The following is a 20610-nucleotide window of genomic DNA, read 5'->3' as shown; positions in this document are numbered from 1 at the left end:
TGATCAATACTTGAAGCATGAAATGAAGCTTAGAACGCTAAAACAGAATATTTCTAATATATACACTAAAGGCAATGTAAGAGTTCAGAACGGCGTCAAAAATAGAAGCAGGAAACCGATTGTGATGGGCAACCGAAGATGAACAGTACAGTGGCTGCAGCAACGAGTCCTACTCTCTCATGAAGCTAATAAGCAAACAAGCATTGGCAGGTTTCAAAGAGTTATTATTGTGTGAGTCGCTGCATCTCATTTTGGTCATTTAGAGTCTCAATGAGAAGGGGAGGGGCATACTGAGCCGTCCCTTGGTGCTCATCAGAATCTTGGCAGAACGAGAGGATGATGGTATCGATTGACATCTCCACGACCCCAAAGAACAGAGTAGCAACAACATAACCCAAGCCCCAGCACACCTGCAGCAACAACGTGATCATGTCTTAGTTCTGATTCAACAGTACTGATGCAATATCAGTCAAATAAGTCTGAACGTCATTTTGGCGAAAAGGTAAGCATAGAAAGACAAACCAAACCATCATGGCAAAATAGATTCTTAGATAATGCCTCGGGCAGGTTCATGTACGTCAAGTGAGTTTAGCAGCTTATCATCTACTGATATTCCAGCTCTTAAAGTAAATGATTCCCACGGTTTTAAGAGTAATATTGACCATTATATATAATGTTTTCCATCCGGATCAAACATAGCATGATACACACACATCCACACAAACTCTTCTCTATGATAATAACCAAGCTTTTCTCAAACAATCATGATTTTTTTTTTTTTTGTGCAGTTTCAAGGAGTTGTAATCTAAATACATACACACTTAAAAGAAGATGCCCTTTCGTTCTGATAAAACATGTGGGATGCTTTGAATATGTGCCCACTTACCCAAAAGTGTGGTATTATTTCTTTTTAATTATTCTAAAATTAGACACTTACCGAAAACTCAATCCCATGATAAGAACATGCATATCTATAAATCACTTAAACCAAATAGACTCCCATTACAATCTAAATGAGCAAGTCAAAAAACAATTGTAAATTAACAAACAATGAAGATTATACACATTAATCCTTCATCCTCTACTTTTTCCAATTTCAACTTATTTATGTATATAGCTTTTCAAAATGTATGCAAAATGAAAAAAAAAAATGTATTAGTTACTACAATTCATGTGCCGCCAATAAAAAAATATGCATTGATGTGTTCTTTCTATCCTGTGTCCTAGCTTGTTTGAAAACTCCAGTGTCTAGTTGTTTTGTGTAGCATAGTGTTCCTTTCCAAGTCCCCTGTTTGTATCTGTGCTTTTTAGCCAACACCTAAAAGATGATGACAAGCCTTCCCCTTACAACTGTAATAATAAATTGCATAAATGATAACGTTACATTAAGATGCCCCCAGTTGTTTTCTAGTCTATACTTTTATTTAAATATGCTTTTAAAACTAACAAGGTCCTTTTATGCTATAATGCTTCAATAACCTGCTGTATTGATGAATAACTTTCTTCATTCAACAGCTTATGAAATAGAAAAATAGAAAACATAAAACATACCAGCACAGGAAACAGTGGAGAGGAGATCTTGTTGTGGGCAGAGGCATAATTGTGAGTGTCCAACATGAGAAAAGCAAAGACAGCACTTGAGAGGCTGACACACAACTTCCCAAGAAAGAGAATAACGTCACCGATCACATTCACTTTCCCTATCCGGAGGATATTGCTGATAATCAGTTCTGTTGCAATCTCAGAAGCCTTAAAGAAGCTTTTGCCCGTTATAGCAATCTGAAAGTCAGAACCATGCATTTAAGAATGAAGGCATAGACCAGAAAGAAAAGCAAAAGTCACGTATGTTGATTATGATGAAATACTATGCAACTGAAAAATGATTTATGAATTTCCTTAGCATAAAACAAAAAGAAAAGCATTTTAAATCCTTTGGGAATAGTATTATCTTCTATGCAAGAATCAATCCTGTTAAATGCTTGCCAAAAAAAAAAAAAAAAAAAATTACGAGAAGTGCATTTTCCTCTCCTTCCGTTCCAGATACAGTATTTATGGATGTGGATCCAAACAATCACATACCAAAACCAAAATGGAAGAAAAGAAACACTTGCCAGGATCAGTTCACTAAATTACCATGATATAAGCATTGCGGTTCACAGATTTGATGGTCCACTCAATGCCCCGTCTGGAAAACTGAGAAGAATGAAATGCCACCCTTCCGATCCAGCTTTCTGGTACTGTATTAACAACTTTCAACTTGCGACGAATTGCGTCAAGTATAAATCTGATGGACTCAACAAATGATACGATTAGAGAGCCAAGAGCCACAGAACCAAGACTGTAACGCATAAGTCGCTTCATTGAGGAGAAAACCGGAAGAAATGGAATCTCTGGCTGCAATTTGCAGAAAACACTACTAAACATAGGAAAGAGAAGCAATAGGATTTAATTTCATTTAAGGGAACCAAGGAAATATTGTCAAGTATCTTACATTGAAGGAAACAAAAGTCAACTAGCATTTTCCTTTTCCATTCTATGAACAATAGCACATATATGTAACCAAGATGGGACAAAAACTCCAAAAGTATACCAAAATCTCCACAAGCCATTGGCACAACCCCTTTCAATTATTTAATCTTCATTCATTTCTTCAACATTGGGAACTGCTATACACTAGATCTTGGTCCAATTTTTGTACTTCATCATATAAACATTAAACACATGGAATGGTAGGTGTTGTTGCCCAAGTACAATAATAAATTTATAATGCGGGAGAGTGAGATGCAAGTGACCCAACAAGTTGCGTGTGACTCTTCTAAACCGAGTGACCCTAGCAAGTTGGGTATGAGTCTTCTGAGCTGAGAGACCCCAATAAGTTCGGTATGCGTCTTTTGAACTAAGAGACCTTGTTCGTGGTGTTGTCCCAAGGTTAAGCTTAGAAGGGCCTTCAGGAGACCACCCCCCCCCGGGTAAGGAAGGACCCCCAGAAGGAAGTGTTGCCGCAGGACAATGCGGGTAATGTAGGCGGGGGATGTATCTCCTTGGACTTCTCCAGCTCCACAGCTTTGTCGGCTAGCGAATCGAGCCTCTTCCTTCTCTCCTAGATCTTGTGGGTAGGGTAAGGAGGCCAAGGGATACCTTGGATTCTTCTGATTGCTTGCTAAGTTTCCTTACAACAAACAAATTTTAATTGTTGTACCCCAACAACAATAGTAGGAAAAAGAAGTGTGCAATTTGTAGGTCCAAGCAACTTTTAAAATTAGATATTCTTAAATTTCCATGTAGCTACTGTATCAGCTGATGTCACTGGACCAACTAATCTTGGGATTTAAAAAAATAAAAAACTATTACCTTCTATGTTCTATGACCAAGAAGACCTCATTTTTTTACCACAAGAAAAGACCAAAAAAAAAAAAATTCTGCATAAAGTTTAAGAGAGTGCCATCACATCCTATAAATTGTAAGTAGAGCATTATTTTTTAAGTTACTTCATCCTTAAATTAACTAAATATGATGCAGTAAATGCTAATAATAAAAGGTTAAATCCAAATAAGGTATAGGCAGCAGCAAATAAAGATAAAAAACACTGTTTAGGATGGTTGGGCACTGCAATAATGAGACTGTCATCACGGGTAAAGGAGTCATGCAATTTAAGTCAAGTTGGTGAAAAAATGGGTTGAGAGCTTAGGGATCCGAAGAAGATAAATCGTCATTTATTTTATTGAAGGTATGGCCTTCACAAACAAAGGTGATGAGTGAAATTGGACAAGTTCAACCAGTCAATTGGATTTATACAAAGGATTTGTTGATGTTAGTGTTATTTATGTTTGTAAAGCCTAAAGTCTTCTTTGCAGAAATAATAACATTATGTTATGGCTGCCTCCCTTCTTATGGCCTTTATGCTGCGAGGTACCACCAAAATGACATGACTGATACAAATAATTTTGATCTTTCCTTAACAAGTCCAACAAGGAGAAAGAAGTCCTGGAGAAAAGAGCTAAGCAAAAAACAATCGCATGATTTAAACAATTTGTAAACAAGAAACTATATCATTGGGTCAAAGTATTAATTGCATGTTCGGATATTGGATATTGGGTGATAATGGAGGCTTTTAAACACATAATCCATTGACATATTGCGAGTTTAAATTTTTTATGTGATGTATTGTATGCAAGCCTACATATAACAACAATCACAAGCCTTATTCCCACTAGTGTTTACCCCAGTAAGAAGAAAAAAAGTCCATAGATTTTTCATTTAAACAACTGATTGAGTAGCTTACCGATGTTTCACCACGGTTCCAATAATATGAAGCAACAGAACCTGCAATGACCGTTGAAGAACATGCTATAAAAAATTGTGTAGCCCAATAGCATCCAAACAGGTGAAAAAGGATTGCGGCACCAATATGAGAAGTATAGTGGATGCTATAACCACAACAACGGTCACAGCTAACCCGTCTCAACTCAAGCACATAGGCACAGCAGTTGGAGTTACAGTTATTCTCAAGGACTTGTCCTGAACTAAAAAGATGCAGAGCAGCTGAAAACCAGAACATATAAAAAACTGCAAGGATAAAGTAAGGTATGACAGGAAAGATTATAAGAGCCTGAACTTCTCCAATGACCTTGGCAGCAACCTGCACAGGAATTTGGTAAAATCATCAATAGGCCCCTTCTCTTGACCACAATCAAGTAGCTCGTGCATAGAACATAAAACAAAGAAAAAGCCTCCACCTCAAAGGGGGTGCTATGTTGCTTAAGAGATTAGCACAGCAGGATATCTTTGATACATATAGGTAGGGGCATAAAACAGGCTGGGCCACCCATATGGCAGCCTGCAAGCCTTGAAAATATAAGTTTAAGCATGGCTGTTCTTGGCCACCTCAAATCCCACCTTTTTGCAATAAAGACAAACCCCACTATGAACCTCTCTCTCTCTCCTTCTCCATCTCTCTGTGGAGCAGTTTGATTTGATCCAAGCTACATATCAAGACAACTATAATCAAAGCCTTTTTGTATTCTTTATTCAAGCCTTGTTTTCAAGCTAAACAAGTCATCAGTCTGCATGGCTTGATATAATATCAAGTGCTTGTTAATTAAGAAAAAGTTGGATAGATTTGCAGGCCAGACCAGTAAAATGGGCTATGCCACCTCTACGTACAGGCGGCTAAAACCCTATGAAAAAAGAGGGGGAAAAAAAGAAAGAAAACAAAGCCCATTTTACAACTCTACATACAGGCAGTAAAATCCCTGTTACAATATAGAAAGATGGAGAAAAAACAAAAAGGTTGGTGCAGAGAGAAGGTTGACTATAATTTGGAGGATATCTATGATGCATGCGAGCTGGATTGACTTAGTTTGGTAAGATCCTTGACACCATAAAACTGAGAAGCCTAGATGAGGGATAAACATGCAAACGCCGTTAGATCAATTCCAGATAAGTCCATTAGCATTTACCTAAGTTCTTTCTATCATTCTATATAACTTCAGACTCCTGGAAACACACATTAACATTTAAAATAGCTACATTTTACATTGTGGCAGAGTTTAATCCAAAATAAAAAATTTATGAATTTGTTCAGGTAACATGTCCAGCTATCAAAATACTTCCTAAACTTTTCAAGCTTCTAAATTCTTTAGGCTAACAGTTAAAACATTTTCACAATTAAAATGTCAAGAGAACTATTATGCTTACCTTGAGAACAGATGTAGCCATTAGTATGCGGCGTACAATGGCAATAGATGAAAGGAAGGAAATTATCATAATAATAGTCATGAGAATAGCAACAGCATGAAGATGATTAAGCTCCTGAAACATGCAGATGCTTTAGTAGATAACACAACAGTAATAAAAACTTCCAGTTATAAAGGACTTCGTCATTTTTAAGAACCCACCCTCGCAGATACATGATAATATGGATCGTGCTCGCCAATAATTGGGGAAATGGCACTGTTTCCAATCCATCCAGCTAAAGCAAACAAAAGAAAAATATAATCATTACATGGCATTAATAGAATAAGTGGCCATATAATGAAGCAGTAACCATTACATCACATTATTTGAAAACAAAATACAAATTAATTAAGTGCCAAGGGTGTCACTCCATGTTCGCATGATTTATAATAATAGACTATGCACTTAAAGACAACCCTTTGTACCTATACGGATACATGAATCTCCAAATAAAGATTTAAAAAAAAAAAAAAAGACAGAGAAAGGGGAAGCGCCACTCAACCAACATAAAGGAGTAAAAAGAACTACTCCCAGACAAAAAAGTAGACAGAAGTAAAAAAAAAAAAAAAAAAAAGAGATCCCAAAATTTTCAAAAAGTAGAACAAGCATCCATCATATAACATAACATATTTGCATCTTGTGCAGTGATATCTTATCATCATATGACATGCTTATGAAACGAACTTTCACAACAAATCTTTTGCATATGAGGTCCAAGCTTGAACCTAGCATCAAATCATAAATGTTACCTATATATAGACAAATCATAACCCTGATGCAATATAAAGCATAAGGGCAGGCACTCAACTATATAGAACACAAAAGCCTGTTTCAGAAAGTAGAACCGGCAGACAAACATGCATATCAACAAATTTACTTGTAAGGACAGATATAAAATGGTGTCTGGGCTCCTTTGATATTTTCCATGAAGAATTATTTTCTATCTATCTAAGATGCATTGAAGCATCAGTTGCTTTCCCATACAGCCATTACCTAAAAACACTGGAGAAGATGACCTAACCTTTTAAATAGTAAAACATTGTAAATGAAATCATGAGGACATTAAAGAGGATGACTGTTATCCATGGCATCCCAGCAACAAAATGCCTAATCATCAAGAGCCATATCACTGATAAAAACAATGGCAAGATTCCTCCACAAACAATCAATACAGGCCAAGACTTGCCAATATCAGCAACATATCTCTGCAAAATAACATAAGTGATAAGTTTCACCATGAGAACATGTGATGAACAAGCCACAGGCAAGACATAACTGATATACTCCACAAAGACAAATAAGAAATAATTTGATAAAGAATTTATTCTATATACCTCTCAGAAGAGAGAGGAAGAGTACTTTAGTTCCTATATACAAAAACAAAGAAGATGTTCAAAACTATGAAAATTACAGAGAAATTAAGTTAATGAGCCATATCATGAAACTCTAGGAGAGAGTAATAGAGCAAAGGTTCAGAAAAAAAACAAATGTCTCGGAAAATCAGTTTGGTTTCATGTCTGGTAGGTCAACAATGGAAGCTATATACCTACTGAGGCGCCTAATGGAAATGTATCGAGATCATCAAAAGGACCTGCATATGGTGTTTATAGATCTAGAAAAGGCCTATGATAGGGTCCCTAGAGAAATATTATGAAAGATTTTAGAGAAGAAAAGAGTCCGAATAACCTATATACAAGCCCTTAAGGACATGTATCACGGTATAGAGACAAGGGTCAGAACATGCGGAGGGGACACTGAACCGTTTAAAATTACAATGGGACTGCATCAAGGTTCTGCACTAAGTCCATATTTATTTGCTTTAGTAATGGATGAATTCACTGAACACATTCAGACAGAGTTGCCATGATGTATGCTATTTGCAGATGACATAGTGTTGGTGGATGAAACAAAAGAGGGAGTAAACACTAAGCTTGAGTTATGAAGAAACAATTTTGAATCTAAGGGATTTAAATTAAGTAGAAGGAAAACAAAATATATGGAATATAAATTTAGTAAGAATGCAAGAGTGGAGGATGTTATAATAAAATTAGAAGACCAAATCATACAAAGAAAAGACCATTTTTGATATTTGGGATCAGTGATTCAAAAAGTTGAAGAAATTCACGAGGATGTCACGCATAGAATTAAGATAGATTGGCTAAAATGGAGAAATGCATCAGGGGTGTTATGTGATGGTAAAATCCCATTAAAACTAAAAGAAAAATTCTATAGGACAGTTATAAGACTAGTTTTGTTGTATGGCTCAGAATGTTGGGCAATCAAATACCAGCATGAGCAAAAGACGAGTGTAGCGGAGATAAGGATGCTAAGATGGATGTGCGGCCATACAAGAAAAGATAAAATTATAAATGAGGTTATTCGTAATAAGGTAGAAGTAGTGCCGATCGAGGAGAAGATGAGAGAGACTAGACTAAGATGGTTTGGTCATGTGAGAAGAAGACCAAGAGATGCTCCTGTGAGGAGAGTTGATGAAATGGAACAATTAGCCAAAAAAAGAGATAGAGGCAGGCCCAAGAAGACTTAGGGAGAGACATTAAAGTTTGATATGAAGTGTATGGTCCTAAATGAAAATATGACAAAAGACATAAATACATGGAAGTCTAGAATTCATGTAGCCGACCCCACATAATGGGATAAAGGCTGAATATGTTGTTGTTGTTGTTGTTGTTTACCTCTTAGAAGAGAACCAAAATAGTTATCAGGTATCAAACAAAGTTACCTTCACAGACACAGATGTCTCTTCAACAGCTGGAATTGATAGGAAAACAACTCCAATAATTTGATAAGGGTTACCCTCACACACATCTGTAGAACTATTGACTCTAGGATCCTCTAGGCAAAAGTCCAGGGCAAAACAACACCATCTGGTTTTATTTCAAATTAACAAGTGAGTTTTTGAGGGCAAGCCTTGGTATCAATGGAAAAGTTTCTTCTTTGTGATTAGAACGTCAAGCATTCAAGCAGTGGAAACAGCCTGTTGCAAAATAATAATAATAATAATAAGGGGAAAGGTCGTGTGCAAAAACGACCCTCTCCCAACCCTCACAAAGTAGAGCTTTGTGCACTAGGGGTGTCCTCTTTATCAAGTTGAGTTCTGAGACTAAGCCAGAAGAAAAAAAAAAAAGATTTCTCCAGAACTGAAGTAGTTTATGCACCACAACCATATTCCTCCCCACCTCTCTCTCTCTCTCTCAATGAAACTAGGTAACTCTTTATCCAACTACATTTAAATTTAATGTCAAATGGCTAGGATTAAGGTCAAGTGATTAGAGCATGACCACTGGAAAAAGAGGGACACAGACCAAAAATAATACTTTACCTTCAAAACTGATGAATGTGAATTGATGGACTTGTGAATAGATTTATCTATGAGTATGTCTTCAACAATGCTCACTCCACCCATCTGCTGCCAATGGTGCAAAGAAACATTTGATGCACGGGCTATAAACTGGCAAGTCCAGTAAACTGAAAAAGGAAAAGATTTATAGAGTCTTAAAGGACAAGGCACATACCCATAAATTGAAGTTACAAAGGAAAAAAAAAAGTTTTAATCTTGATAATGCAATTTTATCCCAATACCAGAAGTTGAAGTCCAAACCTAAACTTCAAATAGCTTACCATTTACACTTGGGTATATAACAGGATAACAGGGACCTTGAAGTTGAAGAGATGTGTTCCTTAGCACTGGAGTAAGGTCTGCAAAATAATCATAGTTCCTATCAATCCAGTCATCAACTTTGAGGCGAATATCTCCGTCTGGATAATCGCACACCCAATTCAGTGAATCTTCCGACGGGATAGGGCAATCCATTAAGCAGATACTCCGGGCATTGTCAAGCTTGAAATTGCTGTTTTTCAAACCACTTTGGTAAACCTGGTTGGGGTTCAACCAATATCTGAGTTCCAGTTCACGAAGGTCAGGATTTGCATGCCTATCGCCACATACATTTCCTTTATAGTCCAGCCCATAGTTAAGCCTAAAGTTCACAGAATACATTAGAACCACATTTAAAATGAAGGGAAGAAAGGGAGCAAAATTAAAGCATTAAGTCCATGGAATAAGCACACAGAAAATGGACCAATCTGCTTTCAAAAATACCTGTCTGCTGTGCAAATTTATACAAGTTACACTTGAAGGGTTTATGCACTTAAAGTTAAAACTAGCCCATTGTTCCACCAAAAATGTTTAGGAGGATGATTGGGTAGGGAGCTGCGGAGGAGTGTCTTACAAGAGAACCATAATAAGTCTAATGACAATCTAGGGAATGATTGGACAGGGAAGCGAGGAGGAGTGTCTTACAAGAGAGCTGTAATAAGTCTCATTACAGCTTAAGTCAACTTAAGCTCAAGTCAATATCATCAACATTGTATTGAATGCCCCTCCCTAAGATGAAAGCAATGGATATTATTAAAGCACAGCTACCTATGATTAGAGAGTTGTTTGTAAATGAATATTGTTGGTATCCCTCTTTCTACCTCCCCATTAACATTATTAATTTGAGACTACTAGAAGTATTGAAACCCAATCCTTTATTTAGCACAGAATATTTTCTAAACCTCTCGATTTTACTTTCCACATCAACAGAATCATGTCAAGCAGAAAATGATATCTAAAGAATTATTTACAGAAAAAAAAAGATATCTACAGAATTATCTATAAATATCAAATTAAATTTGCAAGAAGGAAATAACACCAAACTGGAATAGTGGCCAACCCTCATATTAAATTTCATGATCCAACACCAATAAGCAAACTCACGAGGAGGAGGGAGGGGGGTCTCCATCTATATTCTAGCATGGGAACATTCATCTACTCTGAGTTCCACCATTGTGAATGCTTGCATTTTACCCCATTAAGAATCATTTACTAATTTGTTTAATAGCACATTTGTTTTTGAAATCTTTCCATCAATCTAATTAATCCTTTCTCTAGGCTTACAATGCCCCATAGTCAAAGAACAGAAAATAATGAGTTAGGTGCATGTTAAGTCTTACAATTACTTTACCAAATTATACACTCTAGCAAGTCTGTTAAAACATCCATGACAGAAATGTGATCACTTTATATTATCTGTTTCCAAGTCCTTAGTAGTTGAAACATGCAAAACATCTTCAGACAATAACATGCAGAGCAATTAATTAATGAAAGAGCTCCAGGCATAATTTGCAAGAAGGGTAGGCAATCAAAGCCATACATAAACAGATAAGAAGAGGCAAAATATGACAGAACAGTCTTAATGTTAAATTTCTAAGATTACACCAAAAAACACTATCAAATGTTCAGAAGGACATTTTTCAGATCACAAGACCTTAAAAGAAATGCATTTTTTAGTTGATGATTAATAATAATTGTCGAAAACTGTAACGAACAGCAAGACACAGCTTGGATGATGTAATCCCGGAAGAAAAAACTATACTTCCGTGTGTTCCATTGAATACTCCATGAGGAGTTTAAATAAACAAAGATTCCTACAATCTAGGAATTTAAAATACAACAAAGTTATTTAAAATACAAGTATAACAACAGATTTAAGATATAACCAATCTCCTAAATTTTAGAGATAGATAAGATCCTATCTCCTCCTAGAAATAAGATCCTATCTCCTCCTAGAATCTAGGGAAGCTAGAGCTTTATCTTAATCATAAATTGGGACATTATCTCGACAATGATATCACCATATTTCAACACTCCCCCTCAAGATAGGGAATGGATATCTACCATTCCAAGCTTGCATATTAGATCCTCAAACCTCTTGGCTGCCAGACCTTTTGTGAATACATCAGCTACTTGTTCCTCAGATGAAACATGAGGAATATAGATTAATCCTGCATCCAATTTTTCTTTTATAAAGTATTGATCTATCTCAATATGTTTTGCCCTGTCATGCTGAACCGGATTGTGTGCAATACTTATAGCAGATTTGTTATCACAAGATAACCCAATTGTTCCCTGAACTTTTATCTTCAAATCTTCTAGGATAATCTTGAGCCATAGCAACTCACACATTCCAAGGGCCATGGCCCTAAATTCTGATTATGCACTTGATCTATCCAGGATACTCTGTTTCTTACTCCTCTAGGACACTAGATTCCCACCTAAGAATACACAATACCCTGTGGTTGATTTTTTATCAGTGATAGATCCCGCATAATTAGCATTAGTAAAGCCTTTAACATCTAATTTCTCTTCTAAACAATAAACCCCTACCTGGAGTAGTCTTGAGATAGCCAAGTATCTTCCTTACAGCTTGCCTGTGCTCCTCGATTGGGTTATGCATGAATTGGCTCACAAGATTAACAACAAAGGTAATATCAGGTCTAGTATGAGAAAGGTATATCAACTGACCCACTAACCTTTGATATCTCCCTTTGTCAATTGGTTGACTATCAGGATTCTGCTATAGTTTTCCATTAGGTTCCGCTAGGACACTAGAACCCTTGCCTCCAATAAGTCCTGCTTCAGCAAGTAGATCCAAAACATATTTATGTTGAGATAGGAAGATACCATCCTTAGAGTAGGCCACTTTAATGCCCAAGAAATATTGAGGATACCAAGATCTTTGATTTCAAACTCTTGGGCTAGATTCCTCTTTAGTAGCATTTGTTCTTCCTCATCATCTCCAGTCACGATTATGTCATCCACATATACTAGCAAGGCTGTAATTTTTCCTTCCCTTGAGTGCTTCATGAAGAGTGTATGATCACCCTGGTTTTGATTGTATCCCATAGTCTTCATGGCTTTAGAGAACCTGCCAAACCAGGCCCTTAGGGATTGTTTGAGCTCATAGAGGGCTTTCTTGAGCCTGCAGACTTTTTCTTTTTCTTCTCCTTGAAATCTTGGAGGCAACTCCATGAAAACTTCCTCTTCTAGGTCTCCATGCAAAAAAGCATTCTTAACATCAAACTGTTGCAATGTCCATCCAAAAAATGATGCCAAAGAAATTAGAATTCTCACTGTTGCCATCTTTGCCATTGGAGCAAATGTTTCAAAATAGTTTATGCCACAGGATTGGGTATATCCTTTGGCTACTAACCTGGCCTTGTACCTTTCCAATATTCCATCAGCCTTGTATTTTACATTGAATACCCATTTGCATCCTACTGGCAAAACCCCTCTTGGCTGTGACACAATTTCCCAAGTCTGATTTTTCTTTAAGGCTCTCATCTCTTCCATCATGGCTTGCTTCCAATTCTGATCTCTTAGGGCCTCTTCTACTGAGTTCGGAATGGCAATTGAATCCAAAGATGCTAGGAATCCTTTTTGTTTTGGGGACAACCAGTGGTAGAATAAGAAATTGGTTAAGGGATGCTGGGTACAGCTTCTGACTCCCTTCCTAACAGCAATAGGAAGATCTAAATCATCATAACTTGGGTTAGAAGGATTAGAACAATCTAAAACAGAAAGCTGGGAGTCATTTTCTAGGATAGAGGGTTGTATAAATTCCTTACCTTGACTAGAGTCAGATGGTGGTACTTGCTGTGGATCTAGAATAGGCTGTCTTCTTTTGAAAACATAGGGAGATCCCTTGAAACGGCCTGGAGGCTGCTGGCTGGATTGCAAGTTGTGAGATTTAGGAACAATCTGCTCACTGCTGTTGTTTGGCTGAGATGAGAGAGGCCTAGAATTGAATGGAGGACAAGAAGAGAGCTGAGAGTTAGGGAGTTGTGCTTCAGTTAGTTGAAAAATATCCCCAACCGCCTAGTCACCATCCAAATTCTCCCCCGGCGACTAGTCTGAGGTGAAGAAAAAAACGGTTGGGATTCAACAAATGTAACGTTCTTGGAAATATAAAATTTCTTTGTAGTTGGATGGTAGCATTTGTACCCCTTTTGGGTAGGAGAATAGCCTAGGGAAACACACTTTTAGGGCCCTAGGATCAAGTTTGTCTCTATTTTGCTTAGGAATATGAACGAAAGAAACACACCCAAAGACCTTCAATGGAAGAGGAGAATGCAAACTTAGATCCGGGTAATGAGTAGATAGGAGTTGAAATGGGGTTTGATGGTTTAGGATTTTTGAGGGTACTCGGTTTATCAAGTAGGCTACTGTAAGAATAGCTTCCCCCAAAAAAATTCTTAAGCACTTTATGATGATGTAGGAGACTTCTAGCAACATTAAGAAGGTGTCTCATCTTCCGTTCCACCACTCCATTTTGTTGTAGAGTGTGGACACAAGAAGACTCATGAACTATCCCTTCTTGTTGAAAGAATTGGTGCAAATGATTATTAACATAATCCTTTTCATTATCAGTTTGGAATTTCTGAATTTAGCAATTGAATTGAGTGGAGATTAGAATGGTGCTACCTGCAGCCTTATCTTTCAATAAGAAAACCCAAGTCATTCAAGTACAATAATCAATAAATGAAATAAACCATCGGCCCCCCCAAAAATTTGGCCTTTTAGAGGGTCCCCAAAGATCGGAATGAACCAAAGAGAAAGGTTTAGATGACCTTTTATTACTAGGTGGATAGGACACTCGGTGATGCTTGGAAATAACACATACATCACACTGAAATTCACTAAGGTCTAGGGACTAAAATAGGGAAGGAAACATGGTTTTTAGAAGAGAAAATGGAGGGTGACCAAGCCTGTAATGTTGCAGCCAAACATGTGCAGTGGGATTAGATGTAAATTGAGAGAATCCAATAGCCTTAAAAGATCGATTTCCAGCCGAAGGATAGCCTCCCTTTTTCTCCAGAAAATACAGCCCATACTGTTCCCTAGCTGCACCAATCATCTTCCAGGTCCTCGAGGCCTGAAATTCACATACATTAGGAGAGAAATTGGTATGGCAATTTAGATCATTAGTAAGCCGATGAATAGACACAAGATTAGTGGATAGGTTTGGCACATGTAGGACCTTTTGAAGAGTAATATTTGGGCTGAGGATAACTGTTCCTTGACCTTTAATGGAAATTGAGGTTCCATTAGCAATGGTAATCTGTTTAGAGGTTACAATAGGCTTATAAGTGTCAAAAACCATGGATCAAGGGTCATATGGTCAGTGGCTGCTGAATCTAGGATCCAAATGTCATTCTTATCAATTTTGGAGACATTAAGAGAGACTGAATGTAAACAATTACCTTATTGGGCGAAAACACAGTTTCCATCGTTGATGGTCTTAAGGAAAGCCTTAAGTTTGTTAATCTCCTCGCCATCAAGTTGAGCAAGATCAATACCTGGGGCTGATTATGCCTTACTAGCTATCTCTCCTTCCTCGTGCTCCTTGGCTGATATGTAAGCCTGCTTTTGTGCTGCCATATTTTTAAAACTTCCCATCTTCTTTAACACAGCCTCCTTGCCATGAAGTTTGAAGCAATGATCCCGGGTATGCCTAGGCTTGTTGCAGAAACTACACCAAAGTCCTTCACGATTTTTGGCCTCTGTTTTTTCCATTTTGAACAGTGCCCCATCCTTTTTTTGCAGTGACCATGGCTGATCCTTCTGTTCCACTGTCACTAAGCATGACTCCCCTTCGGTTTTCTTCACTCCTCACCATAACAAAAACTTCATTCAAGGAGGGTAGCTTCTCCCTACCAAAAATCTGAATCCTCACTTGATCAAACTCAGCATTCAATCCAGCTAGAAATTTCACAATCATATCTCTTTCAATAATCTGGCTAAGAGTGGCAGCATCAGTGCTGCATATCATCTCGATCTCTTGATATTGATCTAGCTCCAACCAAAGCCCATTCATCTTGTTAAAATACTCAGTAATAATTAGAGATGCTAGTCGAGTACTATTAATCTTTGTTTTGATATCAAACATTACCGAAGCATCCTGTACCTTGGAATAGGTATGCCTAATGGTGTCCCAAATGGCCTTAGCAAAATCTAAAAACATATAGTTCTTACTGACCTCAGGTTGCATGGCATTCCACAGTCATGACATGATGAGGGAGTCCTCGATATCCCATGCCGGAAAAGCTGGATCAGTAGTCTTCGAAGGTGAAGCAGTGAGGTATCCTAGCTTTTCTCGTCCTTTGAGGAAGGTTCGAACAAACTGTGCCCATTGGAGGTAATTTTTCCCATCCAGTCTGTAGGAAATGTGCATTCCAGGCAGTTCTCAACTGCTAGATCCAGAACCGATGCCGGTACTTCCATTTGTTCCGGTAATCAAATCTGGTTCTGACTCACCAGTGGTTAGGCAAGGATTAACCTCTGAGATTTCTAACATCCTTAGTAATGAAGAAATCAAGAGAAGGCAATAAAGGCCTAGGAGAGGAAACAAAGAATGAGAGAAAGGAGTGCAATGAAGGCACAATCAGAATCTAAGAGCAGAATGAAGGCTTTGATACCATGTTGAAACTGTAACGAACAGCAAGACACAGCTTGGATGATGTAATCTCGGAAGAAAAAATTATACTTCCGTGTGTTCCATTGAATACTCCATGAGAAGTTTAAACAAACAAAGATTCCTAAAATCTAGGAATTTAAAATACAACAAAGTTATTTAAAATACAAGTATAACAACAGATTTAAGATATAACCAATCTCCTAAATTTAAGAGATAGATAAGATCCCATCTACTCCTAGAAATAAGATCCTATCTCCTCCTAGAATCTAGGGAAGCTGGAGCTTTATCTTAATCATAAATTGGGGCATTATCTCGACAATGATATCACCATATTTCAACAATAATCAACCACGGGAACCATTTATAACTATTAACAATACCTATATCAAATCTCTAAAGCTAAAAGCCGTACACGGCATTCACCATAACCCTTGACCCTAATTATATCTATATTTCTTTTCAAAAACCAGGGACATTTGTCCCATAGTGATCATGTTAACACCCAAAGCTGAGAAAACCAATTACCAACACAAGCATGAAGCCATTTGGTGTAACTAAGATGATTGTGCAGCAACTATTCAGAAGAATGCTGGCAAATGAGCACATTGGCCCATTTGCCATGTTGCATGCCACGTTGCAGCCATCTGATCTCCTTCTTACAAGGTAACGCATTGATGACCCAAACATGTATTCCCAAAGTTGAATCAGATCTCTTACCCTGAAGTCTGGATGATTTAGCCTCAAACTTGAGACTCTTCAAGAATAAGTGTTGGGGTCATGATTCATTAAGAACCTAAAGGCACCTTTCAGGATCACGTGGCTTTGTGGATTAAGATAAGGGTAGACTGAGAGGCACTCATTTTACCTGCTTTTCAAGGATTTGTACCTCAGCCGATCTTTAAGTATAGAGATATCTCTAGATGACAATCAAGACGTGTGCATGCAGAGATTTCCATATACAACCATGGAGATTTCCTTAATATTATCAATTCAAGGTGTTAGTAACTTTTTCTCAAGTTGATGTATCCACATAGCAGCTCAACTTGGTGCCAATTCTCACCCATCTACTTGGTAACTCTGAACTGTTTGATTTACAGAAAAAAAAAAAAAAAATCTGAACTGCTTGTCAATGCTTGGACTATTTGATAAGCTGGCCTCTATGGTCTATGCATGAGTATACGTAAGAAGACTCCTCCATCTCCAAGCACATAATGTCCTTCTCTAACTAGGAAACTAGTATTTTTTTAATAAGCAACAAAAATATGATATCAAAAAAGGAAATGCCAAGAAGGGGCAAATCTCATAAAAAGAAAATGAATACCGACTCACAAAGCAAATTGTCCAAAATAGCTAAAAAGAATCCAGAGAGGGGGGGGACACTCCCTCACCCATATAAACAAGGATAAAATAATAATTTCTTCTCTTATCCTATTTTTCAACATCCTCAAGTGCGTCTCAAGCTCCCTTGCGCAAACCAAAAACCCTAAGCTCTAAGCACTTCCATAACCATGCCCAACATAGCCCAATGCCCAACATGCCCAATATATATTCATATTTGTCAAATTCAAATTGAGTAAGGTGCTTTAAATTCAAATTGAGTAACATTGTGCATTCGAACATTTTGTTATATTTTTCATATAATATTAATTAATAAAGGGCAAGCAATCTATTCATGTTTGTCACTCATTTATTTATTTCATGAGTAAGTCCAACGATTATAACAAGCAAAAAAATAAAAAATAATCCATAAATTATAAGTTAAAAGAAAAAATACACTTAAAGAGGTTAGGAGCACAAGACATATATCTTTTAATACTTATATCATAAATATTCCTACTAAAATTTATTCGTATAGGCAATGATTATTCTAATAGAATAGCACATTTTATGCTTGGTAGCAGAAGGAAGGATAGCCAGTTTCAACTAACTTGTGTGGAGATAATAAAGAAAGCACGCAAGCGCTTATTAGAGCACAAGTATACTGAACTTGACCAAGCTCTATGGAACTGTCCAATGGAGTTTGACAAATGACAAACCATGTTGCAGTAGCACAAGTGATCCTTTGACCTCTGAGGCACTGGTTGTCTTATGTATGGAATTATTATAATTTAATGTAAGCATGCAGTATGGCTATTCTAATCAAGACATTTAATTTAATCATGCATATACTGTTCATAGTAAATCATAAATGAAAGACATGTTCAATTTCAATAAAGAGGGAGAATGTCTTATATGACCCACATGTTATATAGCTAACAAAATTCCCTAGCCAAGATGTATTGGTTGCTTGCAAAGAGTTCCAAGTGGATCAACAGAGTTACAGTCACAAGACTGATCACATATGATTGAAATAACTTATGTTAATGGTATATCCATAATTTCATTCAAGTAAATGGTATTGTTCGGTAGAAAGATTTGACTACACGGTGACTGTTAATAAAAAGGCTCAATATACATTTGCAATATTTGGATGACCATGAAATATTGCTAGATGTCACTCATGAGTTGTAGAGGTTCATATAATAATCAAATAGTTAATTCAATTTAACTGAATGGGTTTTTTTGTTTTGGTAAGTAATCAAAAAGAGTTTCAATTGATAAATCCTAATGAGATTAAGACTCCTTCTTTCTACCAACATAGCTTGAACCAATGGTCACGAAACTTGAAAGTAAAAGAGAGCTAATGTTGCAACTAAAGTAGTTTTTAAGAGAATATATGTGCAAATACTTTGAAGTTATGTCTTTAATGATTACGAATTAATTATTAGGGCGACATGACAGCACTAATTTCTCCTATATAAAAGAAGGGGACAGCAACAAGGAAGCTAGCACTCTATGTATATCACTCTCCCTCTCCGAATCAGGCCAAGTCAAGGAAAAATCACTCCAAAGGGCATTGGCTATAGTTTTGCATTGTCAGCATGAGACAACCTAGTGTGGATACACCTAGAGGCTCTATAATTGTGGGACTTGTGGACATTATGAAAAGGAATCTATTGATAAACAACTGAAAATTACACTAGGAGTGATATCTTTCTTTTTAGTCAATAGTTTGGTGCAAAAGTATGAACAAGATCTTTGTATGTTTTTTAATATAACATAGGAGTTTTAAATTGAAAGCACGATTGCTTTAATTGCTTTCAAAAGAAAGAGACTCTGAAAATCCCTTGCAAAAGAAGATGACCAACAAATTTCCACATTTTTTTGGACATAATCACCAACCACCGCCATATATCCTCTCCTCGTATCATAGAACTAATAGAAATCAAATATACAAAAATGCCACCTTGGAAGGAACTTGAATCAAATGACAACTCAGCGCTCATCCAATCCTCTCAAATAGGCTAGAAGCTCTTTCACTGCTCACTGTACTTTTTAAAGGCACAACAGCATCCTACCAGGCCATGGTTGAGCATGGAATCAATGACATCTGGGCACAGATTACAAGAAGATGAAATATATATGCGTGTGTGTGTGTGTGTGTGTGTGTGTGTGTAAGTAACGAAGAATCCATTTTAACAATTTTTCTAACCAAACAGGGACAGCAGAAATCCATCATGTCCAGCCACCAAAACAATGTGATCTGAATTTTTACGTCCCAAGCCTAAATGAGAGTAAGGATTGGAATCTTCCAACGTTTCCTGTGAGACGGCAACCCTATTGTTGCAATACCACTTACTGCTAGTAACTTCGTAGGTGTAAGGTAGTAGAAATTGCTAGAGACAAACTAAACATTAATGCCCAACTCCACAAAGCGAAAGTGGGGAAAGGAGACTTAAAACACTATGGGAGGGAGTGTTAATTTCCTTGAAGCTAAGATTTCAAAGATTCCAATAAACAAACTTAACCAGAGACCCATAAAGAAATCAAACGGAAATCCAAATTTTGGAAGTATGATACACTACATAAGCAGCGGGCTTGGCAGATACAAACCATTTCCTTCTCTGACAGACACATCATAATCTCAAAGACTACCATTTTTAACCATCTTTTGTCTTCACATTTAAAGCATAAAGTTAAAAGAATCAAAGGGGGGGCTGGCGGGCGGGCGCAATCTGCCTTCAAATTTAAAGCATAAAGTTAAAAGAAACGAAATTGGAGTGTGAAAGGAAAAGGGAGATGAGATGAGAGGGGTAATCTTGATTGTGTACCTTAACGGGTTTCCTTTGTTGAATCCGAAGCTGGAGTTGACAATCATTCCAACCCAGAATGCAATGAAGACGACAAGAAATGCTATATCCCTGCATTTTCTGTTGTGCTTTATGATCCCGGCCGTTTGGGCACTCCCGTCGCTTGAAGGGTACCTCCCTATGACTGCCCCTAAAGGACCCCTCATACCTCAAAGCTCTTTCCTGGACAGAGAATGTGAATCCACGGAGAGAGGGAGAGGGAGAGAGAGAGTGGGAAAGTAGAAGCAACAGAGAAAGGTGGGGGGGAGCGGAGCGGCCAAAGGGGTTGGAAGGAATATTATGGCAGGATTTATATATTAATAAAGATGATGATGGATCGATATATAATGTTTGGGGCAAGGAAAGGCAAGTGAAGTGAAGTGGCT

General features: G+C 37.3%; 2 protein-coding genes across 2 annotated transcripts in view; both read right to left on the bottom strand.

Moving 5' to 3' along the window:
* LOC127791767 (choline transporter protein 1-like) overlaps window positions 1-20571 on the bottom strand; it is a 55940-nt gene extending 35369 nt beyond the window's left edge. Inside the window, exon 1 of the mRNA XM_052321782.1 lies at window positions 20451-20571. The gene's annotated coding sequence lies outside the window, so the exon portion shown is untranslated. The remainder of the gene's footprint in view (window positions 1-20450) is intronic.
* On the bottom strand, window positions 39-20457 carry LOC127791766 (choline transporter protein 1). Its single transcript, XM_052321781.1, has 10 exons — window positions 20207-20457; window positions 9376-9734; window positions 9077-9222; window positions 6758-6941; window positions 5898-5971; window positions 5698-5811; window positions 4283-4639; window positions 2134-2394; window positions 1552-1779; window positions 39-410 (listed from the first exon to the last, which is right to left on the bottom strand). The coding sequence occupies exons 1-10, from the start codon at window positions 20389-20391 to the stop codon at window positions 225-227; spliced, it is 2094 nt and encodes a 697-aa protein (XP_052177741.1). The 5' UTR covers window positions 20392-20457; the 3' UTR covers window positions 39-224.
* Window positions 20572-20610: the final 39 nt, after the last annotated feature.

Source organism: Diospyros lotus, chromosome 15, assembly GCF_014633365.1.
Source record: "Diospyros lotus cultivar Yz01 chromosome 15, ASM1463336v1, whole genome shotgun sequence".
Taxonomy (NCBI): Eukaryota; Viridiplantae; Streptophyta; class Magnoliopsida; order Ericales; family Ebenaceae; genus Diospyros; species Diospyros lotus.
Note: the sequence above shows the minus strand (reverse complement) of the source record. Positions and strands in the feature narration are given on the sequence as shown.

What these genes read in the sequence shown, in the direction of transcription:
- LOC127791766 (XM_052321781.1), bottom strand. Translation starts at nt 20,391, where the DNA reads ATGAGGGGTCCTTTAGGGGCAGTCATAGGGAGGTACCCTTCAAGCGAC. An exon ending in AATGTTTTACTATTTAAAAG is followed by an intron (nt 5,972 to 6,757) that starts GTTAGGTCATCT and finishes TGTTTGCTTTAG; the next exon opens with CTGGATGGATTGGAAACAGT. An exon ending in GGAACCGTGGTGAAACATCG is followed by an intron (nt 2,395 to 4,282) that starts GTAAGCTACTCA and finishes TGCAAATTGCAG; the next exon opens with CCAGAGATTCCATTTCTTCC.